This window comes from Phasianus colchicus, chromosome 3 (assembly GCF_987193195.1).
Source record: "Phasianus colchicus chromosome 3, bPhaCol1.hap1.1, whole genome shotgun sequence".
In the NCBI taxonomy this organism is placed as follows: domain Eukaryota; kingdom Metazoa; phylum Chordata; class Aves; order Galliformes; family Phasianidae; genus Phasianus; species Phasianus colchicus.
The window spans coordinates 24555001-24578669 of NC_143438.1; the positions used below are offsets into that span (position 1 = coordinate 24555001).

A 23669-nucleotide genomic window follows, 5' to 3' on the forward strand; every position below is an offset into this window, starting at 1 on the left:
ACACTATTTTTCAACATTATCACCACCATTAGCAATGCATTTTCATTAAACATGAACAAGAGCTTTCTTGCCATGCTTATAAAATTGTGCACAAAAGGAGGTGAACCACTATTTCACAACTACAGTGATAGCGTCACTGCTAGGAAAATGTTGCCCACACAGTCCATCTTTCACCATCCCAAACAGATGGAAGTCAGAAGGCACCAAATCTGGATCCAGAAGGATCACCTCTTTCCCTTTCCTTTTCCTTTTCCTTTTCCTTTTCCTTTTCCTTTTCCTTTTCCTTTTCCTTTTCCTTTTCCTTTTCCTTTTCCTTTTCCTTTTCCTTTTCCTTTTCCTTTTCCTTTTCCTTTTCCTTTTCCTTTTCCTTTTCTCTTTTCTCTTTTCTCTTTTCTCTTTTCTCATTCCATTTCCCTTTCCCTTTTTTTTTCCCCTTCCCTTCCCTTTCCTTTCCCAAAAGGCAATGCACATCACTTTACTGAGGGCTGCATCTTGAACTTTTTCTTTGATGGTGAATTCACATGTCATCACTCCATGCACTGCCATTTTGGTTTTGGCCCATAGTGTTGACACTATGTTTCATCACCAATAATGAAGCAACCAGGAAACAATCAGCAGTGTTCTTTCTGTTCCTGTGTGAGCATTTGTGGGGGCCATCTGGCACAAATTCTGTGATACTATAATATTGCCACCATCATTTTCAAAGTATTGAAGCTGATATTCAGCTCTGTACAGAGTTCCCTGGCTGTAGTCTGGTAGTTTGTGCTGATGAGCTGATTGAGACGCTCGTTACTTTGTGGTCTGACAGCTGTGCATGGCCCTCCGGAATGTGGCTTGTCTTTCACATCATTGTCACCACTGCTGGAATGCACCACCCACTGCCTCACTGTGCTATTAACTGTTCGGTATCCAAAAATGTTCACCGAGCATCAATGAATAATATCAATGGTTTCAATTTTTTCTGCATGGGGGAATTCTGTGACACACCTTTCTTTATCCTCACTTCCATGTCAGACTGCCCCTCTGCTGCCATCTGTCACAGGGCAACAAAATGGAATGGAATGTTGGCGGAAAGGTTCAACATCTACTGCCCTACCACCAACATCTGCCTATGATATTGTGGGCCAACATCATAAAATAGAAGGCGTTACTTTCAGGGAAGCTCCTGTGTGATTGCATGAATCTATCATTTAGATGCTTGATGAGATCCATCATTGTGGCTGAACAAATACAATAATACAATGCTCTCCAAACCGATACTCTCTGAAAGCATAGTTAAATTTTCACTGTGCTCCTGTTCAGGTAGTGCAGTTTGAATATGAACTCCTTACCTAAATAAAAATAGCTAATGAAGCAAACAGGGAGAACTACATTATTATCTTATCAGAAATCCTCCTATTTGTGAACCATCATCTTTTTTCTTAATTATTTTATGAATTAAGGGAAATTACACAATGAATTAATTTGATTTGATTTTAGCTTCTCTAAATAAGAACATAAGAATGGTTTTATTGATTCATAATTAGAGTATTCCTAAGTCTGTACCCCATCTGCCCCAGGAGACAAAAATGGGCATCTGAGGAAGAATAAAAATGGGAGTTATGTAATTCTAGATTCTCTAATATTATTATTGCTTCCAAGTTTAAAATGAAGTACAACAAGGATTTGAATGTATCATCCTTCAAATTCTTCTCCGTGGTACATTTCAGAGAGTTTTCTGTGATTCTCTCTCTGCATTATCACATACGAAACTAATGGCAAAACTGAAACTAAAGAAAACTGGATGCTTCTGGCAAGCTAAGTAGCAAGTGTTTTGTTTCCAACTGGCTAAGTTCGATCAAAACTTCAGTAAATGTTTTTCATAGAATCATAAAATGGCTTGGGTTGGAAGGGACCTCAGGGATCATCAAGCTCCAACCCCCATGTTGAATGCAGGGCCACCAACCTCCATGTCTAATACTAGACCAGTTAGAATTGATCCTCTTGTTGACTACTTCAGGAGGATAAAAACTATAGGGAAATGGACTATATTATGCTCTCTCCATTAAATAGCAGCCTTGCTGCCTGCTTTGTGAACACATCAGTAGTAGTCCGGGCAGAGAGCAAAACTGCTGAAGGTACATATTCTGCATTTACATTGTGCTCATACTACTGCAGCACGTTGAACATTAAATCTCAGTTAAGTAAGAAGAAATAGAATGTCTATTACTAAGCATAATCAGTGCATGAAAAATGGAAATAAACAAGCCGAAACATTTTTAAAAAGTCACTTTTAAAGGAAAGCATGTCTGCACATTGCTGCATCAGTTTTGAGATCTTAAGGAAATTTTGTGCATAATTCCCTGTATCTTTGAAAATAAATACTAAACACTCATCCTAGAGCCTCAGATTTCTGCTATTTATATTCTAAAACCTGGGGAATTGTAAAAATTTGTCTAGGAAAAAAAAAAAAAACTCATCACTTATTTTTTTTTACCCTTTGAATTTCAAAGAAACTTTAAAAATTGTTACAGATTTCCTCACAGGGGGGTTGGACTCGATGATCTCTGGAGGTCCCTTCCAACCCCTACAATTCTATAGAATTGCACAGAATTGCAAAGCTTGGAAGGAACCTCAAAAGATCCTTGAGTCCAACCCCTTGCTAAAGCAGGTTCCCTACAATAGGTTGCACAGGTAGGCATCCAGATGGGTCCTGAATACAGAAGGAGACTATGCCAGTTTTCTGGCACTGTAATCTGTGAGGAAATCTGTAACAATTTTTAAAGTTTCTTTGAAATTCAAAGGGTAAAAAAAAATCAGTGATGAGTAAAGTATTAGGGAATTTGAGGAGTGGGGCTTTTTGTTTATTACTTTTTTTTTTTTTTTTTTACAGTTTTGATGACTGTTGTAAAGTGTTAAATTAGATTTGTTGGACCATCAAAAGGACTTGTTGATGTGACAGCTGAGTTGATACCATAGCTGACTAATAGAGTGTGATTTAGGAGAGATGACTGTGTCCCATTTATAGAGGTGATTATTGCAGTCAGAAATTCTGACATAATTTAAATTGGGCAAGTAAGAAATAGTATGGAACTGGGTGGCAATTAGGACCTTTTTCTGTGGTAATTGATAAAAATTATATCAGATTTATAATTAGCTCTTTTTTTCTTTTTTTTTCCTCAGACATTTGATACCAAAGGTTGGCATATTTACACAATATTATAGAAAATATACTGATTAATTAAAAACTGTTCCTCCTTTGCTTGAACCAAAATATTAGTGCTTCTCAACCTCCATGCTTTTGTGAAATGTCTCAGAGTCTTTTTTGTTCCACCTTCCACAAATGAGAACTTCCAGAATAGCAATTTAAAAATCAGTGAGACAGTATCTGCCTGTAATTATATACAGCTATGTTTGTGAGGCTCCATTGCAAAAGTAATTGAAAAGATTGTAGCTGATACTGCTCCTCGTAAAAGTCCTTTTATAGCTATTGCATAGTAGGGTTAGATATAATTTCATGAATTGTTTTAGAAAACAAAAGAAAGAAACATTTTATGTAGCAGATCATTGCAGCACTTCCTCAAAAACGGAATGACAAGTGGAAACTTAATGACTTCTGCACACAAGAGGCACATGAGCGCTTCTTGGGTAATCAAAAGAATACAACAGTGTGGGTTTGCCCTTAAAATGTGTATGCGGGCTCTGTGATAAATCGAGAGATGTTCCAGACAGAGTGACCTGAAGTCCTGAACTTTCTCCCACCAAGAATTAAGGGTCTTCGTTGCAGTGCTCTGTTAAAGATCAATAAGGCATGTGACTTGAATAACATAGCCGTGTGCACTGATGTTCATTTGCACCAATATATTTGTGTGGGGGAGACAAAGAAAGTGAATTTTCTCATTCTGCCTCTGGTCACTGTTTTGGAACCCAATCCCGACACAGACCCTGCCCCACCTCCCAGAGATCTCTGCATTGCCACCACCCCAGCCCCCTGCTCACCATCCCTATGAAGAAGCCTACCCTCACTGCCCTCTGGCACCTGCATTGAAAGACAATCCTTGGGAATCTATCCAGACCCTATGACTGTCTAAGGATATCTTGGGCAGATTTTCTTCTGCCAAAGTGGTCCAAAGTGTTCCCCACCTCTTGGTTACCTCCAGTGAAGGTTATTTTATGTAAATATGTCTCATGCGCATGGCCCAGAAAAGTGAGATTTGGAAACTTTGATTGTTCACATGTAACCCACCAAAATGGCTGTGGACTCCTGTAAATTGTAGGGGGAGGAGTTTGATAGCCATCAGTTGCTCACCTTGCTTTGAAACTTCTGTTGGTGCTGGCTGCTCTGGGGCAGCTTGGTGACCTCTATGGAGCAAATCTCTGTGGATCTCCTCTGCCAGTCCACTTGAAGAGGACACCCATTCTCTTTATCTTTGCTTGAGATACATGAAAAATTAATTGAGGCTCCCAAAGGCCCCATTTGCTGTATGCTTTTAGGCATACTGTAGCTCAGATAGTGATTTTTTTTTGTCCATACCCAAAAACAAACTTTTGGGAATAGTCAGACATCCTTGGGATTATAGAAACTTGGCATAGTTGCAACTCCGTGTAATCCTGAGCTTTCCAAACTGCAGAGACAGGTGGAGTTGCCAGAGTATTCTGTTCATGTAATCTGCCGCAAATAGGCACACTGTGTGCATCTTCCTTCTGTCTTCTTAGCTTGAGTGAAGACATCAGAATGCTTAAGTTCAGCTGGAGTCAAGATAACAACTCTGTGGACATTCACTTTGTTCATATTTACCTTGGGAGATAAAAGAACTTTTACTGGAATATTTCCTTGCATAGATAGCTATTAAGGGTAAAATTTTGAGCATAGCGTAACACATACTTAGAGAAGATATGTTCACCAGTTTCAAGATGAACATGAAGAACATTCATTTATTTTCATGAAGAAATCTCAATTTTTTGTTGCTGTCATTGTTCTTTTGTTTAGCATTATTTCCTCATTTTTTATGTTATTTTGCTTCCCAGGTATTTTCTTCAATAATTTCTATTTCTGAAGACAATATAAATGTGTTTGCATCAAAATTCTGTATAGTTGCTTGGTGACACAGGATTTTTTGTATAACACTAATAGAATGAAGTAGAATTCTCATCTTATTTGTACTGGAGCATTTGAAATATATATAGGATGAAACGACTACCAGTGATGAGGGGAATGCAGCAAAAATATGTTACTTATTTGTTTTATGGTTTTGGGTTAAGGGAGCTAATAATTACATCTCCCTGATTTAATATTAAAATTATATTTTATGTTACTATTTCCTTATACTATACTAATGTAGTGCTGGTTAAAATCTTCCTCCTTGAGCTCAGAGAAGATTGGTTCAGAACTTCTCAAAAAAGTACTTTAGTTTTATTGACTTCTCAGTCAAAGTTGGTAGAGTTTGCATATTTTTATAATGAGGCACAGGAACAATAAACTCATCTGTAGGAAAACTACAAAGCATAAAGCTTTATTTTGCTCAATGTGCTGAAAAATTAATCAAGATGAAAATACCTTTTTTATTTATTTTGCTGGGCTTTTTTTAAGTATTTGATGTCAGCATACCTTCAATTGCCCTGATCTCTGTTTTAAAGCTAGAAAACATCTAAAAGAGAAGCACAGAGAAGGGATCTTACTCAGTGATGCAGATTTGACACGCCTGTGTGACAAGTCTATAGACTCCATGCAAGGCACTCTTGGTTGTTTCAGCCAGGATCCTCTTCTGGCCAAGAGCAGGAAACAATTGTTTTTCAAAAAGTGTAGGAACAAAACCAAAACAAACCAAATCAAAATATATCAGGGTATCTAAATTTAAACACTTTTAATATGTTGAATCACAAGTTTGGATTCATTAGGATGAAAAGTTTGTTCGTAAGTCTGTTTTGTTCACTATGGAAGTTACAGTATATATTAAAAGAACATTGCTGTGTCTTTAAACGAAGATTGACTAAAACCAGAAAAGCCAAAATATAGTTAAATTTTGCTGTAGTCCTTTCTTAGACCTTCCCATTTTGTAACTCTTCAGATGAATGCACTAAATGATCGCTACTGATCAGACACTACTCCCTTCATGCTATCTGTACCATGCAGATAACAAGGTTGTACATTTTATATGAACTACTGCTTAAAAAGGGAATTCCTGAAGATGATTGCTCACTCTTTGTGCACATACTTGGATTTTTCTTTTCTCACTGATGTGGATGAGATGACACTCAGTGTTGTTGCCAACAAGATTGAGGAATTTGTTTTGCCAGCAAGAAAGCCACCAGAGGTATTGAATTTTGTGGTGTCACTTGACGTGGTATCTATCACTTATGTAGAAAATTCAATTGTGGAGGTGGGACTGTATAGTTGGGAAATATATGCTGCATATTATGGATGACCCTAATTCCAGAAAGGCAGAGTGTTTTCAAGTTGCTCACTTTGCTTTGAAACGCCTGCAGGTGCCAACTGAACCTTCAGTTTGACAAGTTGGGCAAACAGAACTGCAAAAAGAGCCACTGTCCCTTGTCACCACCAAATGGGGTCAAGGCTACATTTGAAAAGGCATTTTCAATTAAAGTCATCTCTTCAGTTCAGTACTTTGCCATAATTATTTGCCAGAGGACTCTGGCTGTGTTTATCTTCAATATTATTAGCTTCAATGCACTCGAGTGCAAACATTTTAGCTGAGTGTGTGATCGAAGGACTAGCTTCTTAATCTATGAAACTCCACACCAGTGCATCAAAATAAGCCACAGGTGGAGGATATTTGGAAATTAATGATGATCTGTAGATTTGAATTTGTCAAATTAACACTTGTGATGCCAGCTGGAAATTAAAACATGCTTTTAGTACTATTTATATGTAAATTAGGCAATTATCCTTAAAAAAAAAAAAAAAAAAAAAAAAAACCTACCAAATTTGATCAATAATTAACTTAGGTTATTTTCATCCAGAAAATTTCTTGACATCAGAAATAAATATTTGTTTTATTTGAACCCTTCAAAATAATTTGTCTTGTTTTTTTTTTTGTTGTTGTTCCTGTTGATTTTTATTTTGCCAGTAGGTGTAAAGATGTACAGCAAAAGGTTTTAATCATGGCTATAATAATCAATTCACTATTATTAAAAGTATTATGAATGACTTCAAACCTTTTTATATTCTTGGCATGTAAGAAAGATCTGTAGCGAAGGATGGGCACATCATGCCTCTGAGTAAAGTGTACACATTGCATAATTGAATATATCCTTCATTTTATCCATTAAGGAGAACAAAAAAAAGAAAAAAAAAAAAAAAAAGCAAATCTAACCTATATTCTAATGTACACCCACGTTATTATAAATTAAGACCTTCCATTGCTTAAGTGCTTGTATATATGAAAGCACAAATGCTTCTAAATTTACTTTCTTGTGCAGGCCAACTGAATTAACTTAGCTGCAGTTTTGAATAATAAAATTGTACCTAAGTAGAACCAGGAACAATGCATGTAAATTCATTAAAAAAAAAACAGAGGTAACTGCTCACTTGAGAAAGCAGTCTAAAAAAACAAAAAAAAATTAGAGAAATAGGATCTCCACAAGTTGCAAAATGTTGACAATTTAGCTTTGCAACAGTGTAATTTCTACATCCAGACTAAAAGAGTGGTTTTTGTATGTACACTTTAAATTATTTAGGTAAGAAATAGTTTATTTTTCCCTGCTGAATGAATGTTGTGCAAGTTATTCCTGACAAAAAAGAAAAAGGAATATACATAAAATAATGCTTCATAAACTCTGCTATTTATTCTCAGATCAGTTTCTTCAGAAAATATCTAGATCTGCGTATTGGTGACACAGTACTGAATCATTTCATAAAAAATTAACACTTTTTCTTTTTTTTTGCAGTTCAACAGAAGAGCAGTTTCACTGGCAAACACAAGGTAATAAACTTATCATTAGAGTACTACATATAGAGTACTACATATATTCTCTCCCATAAATATGCTTCCCAAATAAGGTAGAGGGGAGAACAGCATGCATTTATATGCTTGTTGGGTGTTTTCTTTTCTAGTGTTTGAAAACTCTGATGAAAAAATAGTAGAACTTGGCAAAAGTGGTTAGGGTTGGCAAATGGAGCATCTACATAGATAAAATAAAGCAAAGTTTTGAGAGAGGGCACTGGTCTCTAGGTTTTTCTTAAGATAAGACCTGTGCTTTCTTAGTTTGCTTTTATTAATCCAAAGCCAAACTTATAAAGGGCAGCATAACTCTCCTGGATCAGTGTGGCCAGCCTGCTCTGAATATGCCATTTTGGTGTGTTTTCCATTCCTTTATCAGATATAACTGATATATGTACATGATAGCATGTAATTAGTTTTATCTTTTGCTTTTCTTATACTTTTTTATGTAAATGTTATTACAGATGGTCAGAAGGATATAGAAGATGAGCTTACTACAGGTCTGGAGCTGGTGGACTCCTGTATTAGATCACTGCAAGAATCAGGGATACTTGATCCACAGGACTATTCAGCCAGTGAAAGTAAGTTGCTAAAAATGTGCTTTTCAGAACCCACAGTTATTTGTAATACTTCATGCTTTAAAACTGAACACATGTATTAGAATGTTTTTCTCATTATTTTCTCAAATCAGCAGAAGACAATGTAGCTGGGAGCAGGAAAATTGCCTCCCTGCATTTCCAATTTGATTTTTGATTTTCTTTGTAATTGAGAGAATTTCACTGGCAGTCTGTGGGCAGAAGCACCATGGAATATATTTTAAGAAATACATTTAGAAATTGCAGTATGGCCATACTGCATTACAAGGTCATGACACAAGACTTCAACATCATCACTACAAAAGCATCTTTAAAGCAGCATTGCTTCAGTATGCAAAAGAAGTAAATGAAATGTGAGGTGGTGTGATGTCACTTTTTAGCTAGTAGCAAATACTCTCTAGGACCAAAATTTTCAAATGGATAAATGGGCCATAATAGTTGAACTATTAAAGGATGATGCACAGAACGCCAGCAGCAGCAGAAAAGCTGAGGCCTTTTCTCAGATGTTGGTTCACTGGTCATTTGGCAGCTGTTTTTGTTTGCAGAAGAGTGCTTTGAGTGGAGAAGTGAATCAAAGCTGCAGTGAGTAAGGAACAGGGACGTGCCACCCAGTGTATTTGTAGAGCAGATATCTACAAATGCATGTGCTCCAAAGTCACATACACTGAGACAAAGCTTTCCAACAGGCTGATAAGTCTGATATGAGATGTGGCAATGGGCACTGAAGATGCAAATTAGTTCCCTATTTTCCTTTGCTTTTCCTCAGTCTCCTTTCTGATACACTGTTCCTGTCTGCCACAAACTATACACACTTTCCCACCACTCCTATTGCTGCTCCTGACGTTACCTTGGCTTTTCAGTTTTCTCTAGTATTCCTCTGTATGTCTTCCTCTATGCTCCCTTGAGCCATTTTTGTCTTCTTCAGTCCCTTGCTGCTTAGTACCCTGTGACTGAATCACATCTTTCAGGGTGGCTGCCCAAATTCAGCTTTCTTAAAAACAAAGGGAATGATTTCCCTTTCCTGTGGAAAGGCTAATGGAATGTGACAGCAGCCTTCTGCAAAGTAATGGTGAGTTGTCACCTGAAATGTCGTCATCATTTCAAGTGAAAGCAAAGCAGTGCAAGGCTGAATGCAAAATTTTAATTTGTCAGAACATTTTTCATTATTTTAAAACAAGATTTGCAATCTGGGACAGTAGATAGTTTTTCACTTTTCATGTACACAAGATTACTGGGCCAACAATATCACTAACAGTTTTGGTAAGATGCTCTTTGACCTGAGAAAAATTTTCTGTTGGGAAATCATGATGCAACAGTTTAAGCCCTTATAAGTTGCCCTGAGTTTTTCACCTCTTACTCTGTTGTATTCATTTTGGAGTGAGAAGAAATAGACTGAATGCCTGATCACAATTGTTATCATACATTAGATAGAAAAATGAATCTGTGTGGACTGCAATAGGGAAGGTTGAAAGCTAGAAGCCCCCTTGGCTGGGCATTGCAGAAACTGGATGAAGAGATGAAAACTAAGAAAAATGTTAGGGAAGGATGAGGAAAGTAGGTAGAAAGAAGTCTGGGTAGATGAAGGTAACTGGTATTCAACAAATTTCTGAGGAGCGTCACAGAAAGATAGGAATCAAATAGGAATGCAGTGAAAATAGATTGCCGCTTGCTATTTATGTTTGTTAATTAAGAATCAGATATATGTGCCAATAGTTGCAGTTAATCAATCATAAATGCAGTCAGGATGTCATACACTGGATTTTTCTTTTTGTTTGGGAGTCTGTTCTCAATTTAGAATAAAATTTAACAGATACATCAGTTAAAATGATGTTCTGCTTGCAAAGTTAAAAGCACCATTATCAAGACTGCCTGTGCAAAATATTTTTTTTTCTTGTGACTGTACTCTACAGCAATTATTATCATGTTTTGTTTTGTACATTTTCTGTCAGTGCTTCATTTACCCTACAGCTAAGGTTTAGATGGTGCAGTAACAGGTTGGCCATGGGCCAGCAGTGTGCCTTTGTGGCCAAAAAGGCCAGTGGTATCCTGGGGTGCATTAAAAAGAGTGTGGCTAGCAGGTCAAGGGAAGTCTCCTCCTCTACTCTGCACTGGTGAGGCCGCATTTAAACTACTGTGTCCAGTTTGGGGCTCTCCAGTTCAAAAATGACAGGGATCCAGGAATCAAATGGAGGGCCACAACAATGTAAGGGGCCTGGAGCACCTCCTCTATAAGGAATGGCTTGGTAACCTGGGTCTCTTCAGCCTGAGGAAGAGAAGACTGAGAAGGGATCAAATAAAAGTTTATAAATACCTAAAGGGAGCTGGGAGGCAAGGCTGGATGAGGCCAGGCTCTTCTCGGTGATGCAATAGGACAAAGAGCAATGGCCTAAGTCTTGAACATAGGAAGTTCTATACTAACATGTGGAAGAATTTCCGTGTGGTAAGAGTGACAGAGCACTGGAACAGGTTGCCCAGAGAGGTCGTGGAGTCTCCTTCTATGGAGATATTAAAGACCTGTCTAGATGCCTACCTGTGTGACCTATTGTACCTGCTGTAGCAGGGGGTTGGACTCAGTCTCTTGAGGTCCCTTCCAACCCCTGCGATTCTATGATTCTGTGATTTCATCTTGAGCACTACTAACTTCTCTACACAATGAGAGCATAGATATTAAATGAAAACAAAAATTACGTATTTAATAGTTCAGCTTCTCACTTTGCATCGTAAACTTCTGATGTGATAGTTAGGAAATCATTCAAGTTACCTTTTTCCAGTACATAGTTTTATATGTTAATGGCTCATCCACAGGTGTGTTGAGAACAAACACATCTAGTAGAACTGTGGTAGCAGTGTCTCAAATATACGAAAAGTTATATGAAGGGAAATGTAGGACTTACTCTGGATTATCTCATAATATTTGCATTTCATAGACAGTTTTCATTGCAATTCGTTCAGTTTCTACATAGGAAGTGAAATAAACGTCTCACTTCATAAAAAGCATTGTTTGTGATGCATTGGAACTTGAGTATTGAGTGTCATAGGGTAATCCACAAGAGTTTTTTTCCTTTGTATTGGACCATTTTCAAGGAAGGCCTGAGGTGGAATGATGAAGAATGAAGCAATCATGCAACACTGAATAGGTTTGCATTTTTGTGTGCACTGTCCATAAGACAGGGAGGGAGAGGAAGAGTGATAATTCAGAAAAATCATCATTATGTGCCATCTCTTAGCTTTTGTAGTCTTGAATTTACAATTTTACCTGATTTTACTTCTGCATTTTGAATGCATAGCTGTATTTTATGTCACTAGGCTAACTCTGAGGAGAACATTTCTATCCTGCTGTGTCAGGTCTAGCCTAGTTGAGGCTGATTTTTGAAATGATGATATGAAAGTTTCCCTGGGGATGTGACCACAGCTTCTTTTCCCAAACTGCGTGCACCTAGTGTAACAAGTTAATCTGTTGGTAGCTTTACCTTTGAAGAGGATTAGTGTTTCTGTAGTCAGAATCCTTATGATTCAGTTTTATGCACTCTGACTTTCTCAGAACTATTTTTAAAAAATGGTCATGTAGCAGGCACAGGCAGCTGTTATAATACCTCAAATCCCAAATATCATCGCATGTGGTATTTCTTTACCAGCAAATAGAAGTCATGGACATAAGCTCACAAGACATATCACACGAAGGTAGCTTAGGCAGGAGGTGTTCCATATTGCTAGGAGCAGTGCTCGCTAATTATCTTTGCTGAGTGTGAATGAGCTGATAGACAAATACATAGGTAGTGCTGTATAAAGCTTTTATTAGTATGGGGCAAGTAGAGCTGTCCATGACTTTTAAGTAATTTTTGTCAAAGATGAGCAGATTTATAACTGCTGTTTCCTCACATAAGCTTTCTGTGGTTACCCAGGCCTGGGACAAGGCTGTATGCATCTGAGAGGTGCTCCTACACTGTGGCCAATCTCTTTCTTCTGTTTCAACTCAGTATAAACTAGCTTCCCAGAAAAAAATGTGTTTCTATTTTGTTTCACAATGTTTCACATTGGATGTTAGGAAAAACTTCTTCAAAAGAGTGGTGAGGCATTGGAACAGGCTGCCCAGAGAGGCAGTGTAGTCAGAGGTATTCAGGAAACAGGTAGATGTGGCAATGACGGAGATGGTTTATTGGGCATGGTGGAGGTGGGCTGACAGTTGCAACTAGATGATCTCAGTGATCATTTCCAACCATAATGATTCTATGAGTCTGTGATTCTACTTAGAGACAAGCAAAAAACAGAAAATTATGAATAAGGTTGCAGGTCAGTTAAGACCTAAACCTGCATACCTTTGTCCAGCTTCCTGTACTGCAGGAATTTCTCTTTGCCTTTACATAGCTATAGATCTGTCGCAACTATGTCACTCCAGTTTACATCACATAGCTGATGTTGCTTTCATGGTGTCAGAGAAGAGCTGAGATTGTCCTATGTGCTTGTGGAGATGCCACCAGCAGAAGGTCAATGGTTCACTAGTACCCTCAGTCTCTGAGGTGGGCAGCTAAGGGCTACTGGCTCATATGGTGGCAGCCATTTGCACATCCCAGGCTCCACCAGTCCTTCAGTGTGACTGTACTGGCACTCCATCCCTCCCCCATGCTGTCAGTAGCTGTAAAACTCAGCATGGCAGCCTGCAGTGGGTGGCTGAGCTGGCTGCTCCTTTCTGAAACTTTCTTCAGACCACCATTTTCTGTTTCTGATGGGCCCCAGAGCACAGTTTTTGTACAAATGAATACTTGTCATTTAAACAAGGTTCAGGGAAAGATCAGAGATATGAAAGCTAGGTCACATAAAAGATACTGGGAATGAGTCACAGGATAAGGATGGAAATGTTCATTGAGTGTATGGACTGGAATCCATAGGGAATCCAGAGGGAAACATGTAGGGGAGCAAAATTTTGATGGGCTGTGGACCAGAGTTCAGGACAGAGCTAATATTGATGATGTTTCAGATAAACATAAGACCACGAGAAGTACTGAGTGGTGACTGTTGCTCAATTTGTGGTGTAACTGAGTGATTCAATCAGCAAAGAAACATGAAAAAAACATTTTCAGAGAGCTAAGTAAGTATTGTGGAGAGTGTACGTTAATAGTTTAGATTAGAAAGCTTGGAAAAATGGGAGATGAAAGAAAGAAAAGACACAAAAGGAGGAAAGTTCAGGGAGAGAAGGCAAGTAAACACAGATGTACGACTGTGGATGAAGAAGGGTGATTGCTGGAGAAAGCTTTTCATTAAGGCTGATAAGGTCACAGTCTTGCCTGCAGGTAGGTGGGGAACATGTTGATGAGCTGTCTGAGGCACCAATGCATCCATCCTCTGTGACACAGAGCCTGGAGGCCTCTGAGCAATCATTGAAGTCCAAGCTGCCTTTTCCTGCCAATGTTTGTAAGTTTGCATTTTAAAGATGGGTGGTATGAATAAATGAGATCAACGTGCAACGAGAGGAAAGTTTTGGTCCTGAATTTTTTTTCTTCTTACTAGCTCCCTTTTGCCATTGTCTCTATGGTTCATTCGCATGCCACACTATGGACTGCCATAATACTAGCATCAAAATCAATTCTGAAATAATTCACTGGGGCAGATGGAGTCCTTATGGACCTGTACAGGTTGCAGAAATGAGGAGAGGCAATGGTTACTCACTCTTGTCGTGACAGTAGCAGAATGAGGGCTAGACAGACTGCTGAGATAACTGAGCAAATCCATTGGCACTTTCTTCCTAACATAAACCACAGGCTCAAATGTCTCCTAATCCAAAAGTCTCTAACTTTAATTTAAGGTATCTATACTTAAATCTGTCATGCTATTTTCTTTGCTTCAGTCTCCACAAAATGAACCTTAGACTGGTCTTAAAAGGATTATGGAACAGATTTATGGAGCTTTTGGTGTTTAAGTTTCTCATCAAAATGGAATCGTCTCACCAGTTATTTTTCTCTTGCTTAATCATTTCATGTGGAAACCCTCTTTCTTTGCTCTCTAAATAGTTACTACAGACAGCAGCAATAGAGCTTTTGTTGACACGGATCACAAAAAACTCCCATATCACTGTGACATGGCTGCAATTCTCAGATATTTTTAAAATGCTGCATTCTAATCTTCAATTTAAAACTTGGCATTTTGTATTGAAACTCCCACTTTCCCCACCTGACTCTGCCAGTGCTACGGGCAATCTTTTTCACATTTTCTGAATATTCACATCTGTGACTCTGTTGTCCTCTATTCAAGATTAATTAGAGAATACAGGATGCTGATAAGGCAGTAAATACAATGTAGATTAAATAAATACTGTCCTCTTGGCTTTTACCATTTCAGAGTGCACTTTGCTAAGGCTACATATTAACAAAATTGCAGGCAGTTAGGGACATCCCAGTCCTTCTGCAGAAGAAAAAAACATGGCTCAGCACAGAGTATTCAGCCCCATGATGTATTAACTCTTTTAGTCACTTAAAACTGTTTTCCCCAAATGCAACACAGATGAATAGCAATGTCATTTAAAAGTCTCTTTCTTTGTTGTTTTTTTTCCTCTAAAGAATGACTGACATCAGATGAACAGACGATTTTTATCTCAGGAAATTATATATACTGTTGTATTAGACAGATGTGTTTTTCACTTATCTAAGCTGCCTAATTCTGAGGCTAAAAAGATGGGCTATGCTCTTGTTTTATTGTCTTAATTCAATTTTGTTTCAGCAATTTTTTACAATAACAGAGATCCTCCTTACTCAGTGTGAAAGCAGATGTCCCACTCTGAAAGAGAACTCCTTCTCCAACCTTTATGATTTTCATCCTTTATCAGCTGCTTTATTCATTGATATTGAAAATAGATTGAAACAAAAAGGCTCCATTTACACAATGAATGTGTAAAAAGATATGTGTTTATGTGTTTTCAATTCCATTGCTCTTCTTTGTGAAATTGCCACCTGTCAGATGGCTGACATGCTGAATGAGTTGAAATTTGGCATCAGTGGACCTCACAATTTGTTGATAGATGAAGTTATTTCCATTTCATTATCTACTCTGAGTGCCAGGGTGATCCAGCTGAGTCATTCTTTGTGCACACAAAGGAGGTGTTCTCATGGGATCTCCTGATAAATATACAAACTCAAAAAATCATGTGCTCTTCAAGTATGTTTCAGAGACAAAAATCACCTCAGCACTGTGGATGCCCCTCTTTAATTTTAGAAGCTGGGTCTTTGGAATAGCAGTGGCATAAGTGCATAAAGTGCACCTTTCCTCCTACTTCTCTTTCCTATTGCATTAATGCAAACCTGGTAGTCATCTGACTCAACAGATTTTAGCTATAGATAAGTCACATTCGGTATGTGTCTGAGGGAGCATCTGGCAGTCTTTTAATATATTCAGAGTAAATATTTATGGGTGGATCTTTGGCTGCCTCTTCCATCCATCTCTTTTAATGCAAGCCTTCTCATTTTGTTAGCTCAAAACTCTGGGGTTTCTAAGTTATCTTTGCCCAATTTCTAATGAGGTACATCCTCTAAACAGTGAGCAGCAGCCAGAAACATCTTCTGTTTAAGTGCAGTCCCTCTGTTCTTTGATGCATGTTCTCACCCAGAACTTTGTGCACTAACTGTCCAAACCTCTTATTGGTATCAGCGTGGTAAGGTTCAGATAAACCAAGCTTATCTTTCTTTCTTGCATATTGTATTATGTTAAATTCATGCTTGTCTTCTCATTTCAAGAGAATAAGTGATTTATTTATTTTTTTTTTAATCTTTTCTCCTCTATCAGTTCCCTTACACATTCAGGAAAAGGCCACTGCAAAGAGTCAGTTTTAGGAGTGGAGCCACACACCTTCCCAATGGCAATCCTGATGGTATTTGGCATCTGTTTCACCAGCTGTGTCCTGCTAAGTCATTCTGACTGTGGGATGTTACGAATTCTAACTCGGGTCCAGCTGATCTTACTCTGCTTAGATGCTGTGCCCATCTTCAAACTCTTAGGACTGTTTACTCACAGGAGGCCTGGGGAATTCTGCAGGAGTCAGTAGCACTCTGCTTTCTCTGGTTCCTCAGGGGTAGCAAAGGGGTTGTTGTGGACACCCTCCTATGCATGACACTGAAAACCTGTTCTTCTGCAGTTATTTTAAAGACCAGTCAGGCATCCAAGGGAATTTATAGGCTTCTCAGGGAGAAAGTGCTTGAAGCCACCGGCAGAACTGTTCAAAACATGACAGTCCAGTATGTTCATGTCCTTTTGGATCTAAATTGCTGGCTTCATTTTAATCTCCATCTAGCCTTGTCCTTTCCAATGCTCTCATCCTTTGCTATCCCACTGTTCCCTAAAATACCTATGCCTGTCTTGCCAAACCCTTATGTCCATTACTTACCTTCTTGCTTCCATTCTGTCTTTTATTTTCCAATTCCTGTATCTTTTCTGTTTTCACACATCATGAAATAAAACCTCAGTATCTTGTTTCCCAAACAAATGCTTATTCTTCCTTAGAGAGAGAGAAAAAGAAAACATTTTCAGTATAAAAGTGGCCTTGTAATCCTTACCTCTTACACGTTTATCTGACTTCAGGCTAATCCACATTGCTCACTGATGTGTCATGTTGACGGAGCAAAAGTAATAGTATGACAACATTGCACATGAGTCATTTGTAAGTTCCCTCCATTTCTGTACAGCAGCCTATAGGCTGATTTTTCTTTCAGTGCATTGTCACCTAAAGCACGTTTCTTAGAGTTCCCTTATCTCAGGGTTATGCCTACGTGATGAAATGGGCTCTTAGATATCACTTCCATACTGATATCACCATATTACTATATACAGAGATTATTTCTCTTGAGATGAGTTTGACTTTGGAGCATGGTGTTATTTTATGCTTTTTGACTTAAAATCCTTGCCTAAAGAAAACCACTCCTTAAAATTTCATCTTATTACTGCATTACAAAATGTGAAAGTTGAATTAACACTGTAGTAATAACAGCTGGTAAAATATATATATGGATGGAGGAGGAAAATGGGAAGGAGAGAGCAAAGAGATCAGAAAAGCAAGAACAATTAGTAGCAGCTTCAAAGATGGAAAGGAGGTAATGATCAGCCTGTAATGATTAGCCTGTGGCAAACACAAATCCTGCTCAAATAACCAGGTGTTCCCTCATCCACTGCAGGAAGCAGTTAGTGAAACTCATTAGAAAGTGACAGTGACTTATGGTAGCATCTGTAGAAACAGAACAAAGAAAGACTTTTGGCATCTGAACCTGCAATGCAAAAGAACATCAGTAAATATTTTGTCTGTAGTACAGGCCAGGAAACAAGTGCACCCACATCCTCTTGACAGACTGATAAACCACTCATTCTGCTCATGCTGTGGTGGTATGCCAGCACCCTTGCTCTCAGCACAGTTAGATGCCAAGAACTGCACAGCGCAGTGATCCTCTGGTGCCAGCTCATGAGCATGAAACCAGTCTGTAGATGCAGCCGTGCAATTGGTAATTGGTTTGTTGGCCTGCGTGAGATGTGAATGGAACAGAACACTGTAGCAGGTATGGTTTGGAGCTTAATTTCTTTTTTGCCACATGGAGTTTACAGAATTCCCAGCAAAGTCAAATTTCTGTGACTTGTCTAACATAAAGTAGGTAGTTCTTCCATTATTTTCCATTTTTTCCATTCTGGCTTTAGAAATGGACAGATGCATTTTATGAGTACAATGTGAAAGGAGGGTGGTACATATCTATGGACACTGAAGGAGAAAACAAAAGAAAAAAAAAAGCATCAACAGAATCCTCGGTGTGTGAGGAGTTTAATAGAACTCTTTCTCTGCAAAGGACAACGTGCAAAGTGCTGTTTATGCTGGAGATATTACATAAGTGAAATATGAGTGGTATTTTTTTTACGTCCATCAAAATGTGCAGAGAAGTTCTCATAGCATACCGTTTGTTTTATGAAAGAGGTGTTTCTGGGAGATTAAAAAGGTTTTCATAAAATGTTGACCTTGTTGACTTACTACTTAGTAGACTTACCTTTGAGGCAGTGTTAAATATGCTCTGAATCGGTTTACCTCGGAGGCCAAATAGCCATTTTCATTTGTGGGCAGAAAAGATTCAAGTCTGTCAAAGGTCAGGGGAAAGAAAAAAGAAAAAAAAAAAAGTATTATTTTGCATGAGAAAAGGAAACCTGTGCTATTATTTAAGTTCATAGAACAAAGTGATAAATCTAATGATAACTTTTGTATTATACCAACTATCCATGAATAGTTGTGCGTCTTTTATAGCCAGAAGCTGCTATGTTTGGCTGGTTTTGTTTTGGAGCCTTGGAGATTTGTCTTTTATTATTCTTTTAATTATTATTTCTGATTGATAATGCACTCAACTTTGCATGACTCATGTTTGTGTGGTGTCTGTAACCATCTGATTTTATTTCCTAGAAATGAAAAGGGAACACTTTAGTTCAATACTATCAATAACAGCCTTTGGCTGTGCTGGGCACATAGGGTGATTAGGAATATTTGAAACTGACAGTTGATCTTGTAAGGTATAAAATACTTCCAAAAAATTATGATTTAATCATGCAAAACATACTCTTAATTACCTGGCTTCTTTTTTTTTTTTTTTTCTTTTTTCTTTTTTTTTTCCCCTCTGTAAACCAAGCTCATATTCAATTTTAAAAGTATTTATTCTTTACAAAATAGGAAATGGAAATGAAAAATTTAAAATAACTATTATTTATGTCAAAATACAGTGTTTCCCAAATCAAAGCATGGGACTTCCTGCTTAGTTGGCGACTGCTGTCTGTGTAGCTGCAGACAGTGCCTGCTCCCACATGCAGCTTTCTTCTTCTGGTCACAGGATAAGAAAGATAGTAAAGGGTGTGGAAGGTAAGACTTATGAGCAGTGGCTGAGGGCCCTGGGTTTGCTCATCGCAGAGCAGAGGAGCTGAGCGGAGGCCTGATGGCAGCTGCAGCTCCTCACAGGGAGCAGAGGGGCAGCGCTGAGCTCTGCTCTGTGTGACAGCGACAGGACCCGAGGGAACGGCATGGAGCTGTGTCAGGGGAGGGCAGCTGGGGGTCAGGGAAAGGGTTTTTCACTAGGGGGCAGTAGACATAGAATAGGCTACCCAGGGCAGTGGGCACAGCCCCACGTGCAGGAGTTCAGGGAGCACTTAGATAATGCTTTCAGACACAGGGTTTGGATTTTGGGTGGTCCTGTGTGGAGCCAGGAGTTGGTCCCTTCCAACTTGAGATATTCTACGACTCTAAACCCACCCAGAAGCCAAGTTCAGGTACTGTTCTGCTGTTGTTCCATATTCTGATCTTTCAGTAGGCAGAAAAAATTCTGTTACAGTGAATACTGTGTGACTTTTACCACTCCTGCATACCACATGTAGAGTTTCACAGAAGTAACGTCATCTACAAATCAGGTCATTCGTAGAAAGAAGAGATTTACATTCTTAAAGTAGTTCACATAGCGTCTAACCCCAGCTACTAACAAGTTTTTTTTGGCAGAAGCTTCTGATGAAGGTGTAACATGTGCCAGCAGAAATTGTACTGCCAAAAGAGCTCCAGTTCAACCTTACACATCCATAGATAGAAGGCTAGTGGGAATTATTTTTTCTATTTGTGTCCTCTACAGTACAGAAATGCAATTTAGCTACTATCCTTGCTGCCCATCTTGCTCCTGTGTGCTTTCCATCTACTGCTCCTGTAACACCCATCATCCTAATGGTCAGTGATAAATTATGTTTTCCAGATCATATCTGAATTCAATATGTGCAGAGTTTAGCAAGCAATTTCATAAAATATGATTAATCTTCTACAAAAGAAGTTGCTTAATCCTGAGGTCATTTAAAAATTTGCAGTAGTAGGTTATCCTTGTTTTTAATCAAAATTTCAGACAGCTTTTTCTATAAAAATCAAAAGCACAGGCAGCTTCTGTATACTGAGCTTAAATATGTTTAAACCTATTAGTAAACCTGCTTATCATTAGAAGTCTTGATCTCCACTAATTTCTCTCATTTAAAATGGAGCTCCAGAATTTTTTTGTTATTAAGTTTGATTAAGAAAGAAGATTTGGCAATCTGGCATTTCATAAAGATATTTTGAGTAACATCCTATCTGGTAAGATATAGAAAGCAAAACAATAAACTGCCTGAGTAAATAACACTGAACTTACCCTATAATCTCAGGGCTGCTTAGACTTTGCTGTGTTACCTTGTTCTGTGAGTCTGCTACAATTTCTTATTTGCAAAATATACTTCCTAACTTCCCAACAACTTCTAAATGAATTCACTGGAAATTCTGTTATATTCATGAGTTATCACTTACAGATTTTTGCCATCCATGAAGAAATTTTTCCCCTTTATATAATTCCTTAGCCAGCTCAGCTACTTCTACTTTTCTTCTTGTCTCTCCCAGTTGTACAGTTAAGTGAATTTTAACTACTGGGCAGTATGTATTTGGAGAGTGCAAAGGTTTGAAACATAATTCCAAACACTATTTGGAGTTCACATTTTCCATTTTGTAGTCTTGGCTTAATCAAGTACAGATTCTTCTTATCTGGACATATGTCATTAGTATTATGCACTTAAGTTCTTTACAGAGAGAGTGGTGAGGTGCTGGAACAGGCTGCCCAGAGAGGTTGTAGATGCCCCGTCCCTGGAAGTGTTCAAGGCCAGGTTGGATGGGGCCCTGGGCAGCCTGGTCCAGTATTAAATGGGGAGGTTGGTGGCCCTGCATGTGGCAGGGGGGTTGGAGATTCATGATAACTGAAGTCCCTTCCAACCCAGGCCATTCTGTGATTCTGTTATTCAGTACTTGGAAACCTGTAGAGTCAGGCATTCAAGAATTCCAATGAGAGCATTGAAAATAAATAAATAAATAAATAAATAAAACAGTAATCAAAAACAAACTCATTGTTGTTGGGATGGGATGCAAGAGCACGAACAAATGTGAGTAGGTATTACAGCTTGCGGTAGTGCACTGGAGTCCTGATAGTCAGTGTTAGTGCTCAGTATCCAGCAGCCTCAATTGTAGAGCTGCTCACAACTCATCAGGAATTTCTAAATGGCTTTTTCACTTCAAGTCTTACAGTTTTCTATTACTTCTTACGAATGTTTGTGGTGCTTTGTTGTCCCTTGCAGTAGTGATATATTATTTCAGATCCTAACCAAGGTCTTCTGTCTTCTCCTTACAATAATGGCTGTATTTTTATCTTGTAGAAAAAGCATATGATAACCAGCATGTAATGAAAATATTTTCTGTTCCCAGTTCACTTTCTCTTGAAAGAAAGTGTTCTTCGTCTTTTATTCAAGCAGTAATTAGGTCAGAAAGAGAGTTAGAAGGGATATCCTTGTATTGTTCCTTTATGTAATGGTATCAGCCTAGTTTTTACATCTTATCTCCAGATATGTATCATTTATAGGTGTCTTGAATGAAAATGAACATATGCTACATTTCTGAATGCATTCCACTGAAGCCTATTTTCCAGTGCTTACAAATAGGTTCTGTAACAACACTACAGCCCTTTTCTGTATCTGTAGGTAGTACATAGCCCTCTTGGTGTTGGCAGTGCATGGTACTGCATATAAATTACTTTCCATTTCTGTAAAACAAGTTCATTTTCTGTGTACTTGTTTAAGAGTTGCTGCCGTTCATCTGAAGGGATGTTTGTTTCATAACAAGAAAGCTACTTTAGTATCCAAAGTTTTATCACTTATTTCCTCGTTTTGAGTATGTATATGCTTCTTCACCTACACTTCTTTCAGCTTTATACATTACTAGGTCATGGAATAGCTGTCTTATGTTGCAGCTTTGGCATTCTTTATTGTAACACAGAGTTACCTACATCTTTAATATTGAATATCTCCTAGAATATATATATTGAAATACTTTGCTAGTACAGATCTTTATCTGAAGGGAAAGTGGGGAGAATGCCTTTCGTTACTGCTATATTACAGTGACATATTATCTTCCATGTGAGATCTGACTAACAGCTGTCTTTAAAGTCCTTTTCCTATAGGATGTTTGACCAGTCACAGCTAACTGGATTTGTTTTCATCAATTTATTTAATTTTTTCCTTATTATTTTTTCTCATCATATTTTTATGCATACTAAACCCCTGATTCAAGCACATATTGATGGCTGAGCTGTATATTTCCTTTGGATTTTACATTTTCCCATGGTCCAATCTCTCATTTTTCTGCCTCTAATGAAGAAAATGTCCTCTTTTTATGACAACCACAAAGGTCTCCCATCTAATTCCCTGGACTTTTCCCCACAACTGACTGCTGCCACAGCTGCTTCCATCTGCAGTTCCATAGAGACTAGAAATGGGGAAGAGAGGAGATAAGGCTGTGCTTAAGTAGCAATTTGGCTGCTCCTTGCAATCCCCTTAGGCTTGCAGTCCTGAGGAATCTTTTGCAGGGCATCCCTCACCTTCCCTCCGCTCAATTCTTCAGCTTTCCAGAACTGTCCTAAATAATCTCAGCAACAGAGTTTCTTAAAAAAATATTTCAGATTATCTCAGAAATAGGCCATGCTGCAAGGGAGCATTTGAGAATAAACAAATGTTCCTTGCCCTTCTAATTTCAAAGGAAAATTTATTCCTGATTATGAGAGCAAGACTCGAAAAATGGGAGATGCCAGTAAGATGCCACAGAATTTGTGTCTATCATCCCCTCTAGGCTACCATCAAATACACTGTAAACAACCTTGCAGCTTACCATCCAGAGTTATCCCAGTTTTCATTTTCCTTTCAGTCCAGTTCTAGCATTCCTTCAGCTTCCCAACTATAGTTGAGCACTCAGAAACTGAATGCTCAATCTAAAGATACTTGAGCCGGTATTTTATTTTATTAGATCTTTCAAAATCATACATGTCTTTGCAGAACTGGGCAACAAATACAAGCAACTTTACAAGTGGTTAGCAACTATTTTGCATGAATATACACTCTTAAACACACCAGAAAAGTAGGCTGTAGGGTTCAAATCAATATTTCACACAAAACCTTAATGACCTAAGAAAAAGAAGAAAGAGTAAACAATGACATCTTGGTATTTGAAGTCCTTAATTAGGACTACTAAGGAACACTTAAAAGATGATTCCTCCAACTGGAATGTGAGGCACCTTGACCTATTAAGTTTGTAAATGAATGT

At 38.2% G+C, this 23669-nt stretch overlaps 1 protein-coding gene across 14 annotated transcripts in view; it reads left to right on the forward strand.

The window, feature by feature from the left end:
- Positions 1-23669, forward strand: part of CTNND2 (catenin delta 2) — a 622619-nt gene that overhangs the window by 317275 nt on the left and 281675 nt on the right. For all 14 annotated transcript variants that reach the window (XR_016465049.1, XM_090137091.1, XM_090137090.1 and 11 more), the window contains 2 exons: positions 7888-7922; positions 8405-8521. Coding sequence is in view for 13 of the 14 variants with exons in the window: in XM_090137091.1 (XP_089993217.1) it covers positions 7888-7922; positions 8405-8521 (152 nt within the window). In the remaining variant the exon portion in view is untranslated. The remainder of the gene's footprint in view (positions 1-7887; positions 7923-8404; positions 8522-23669) is intronic.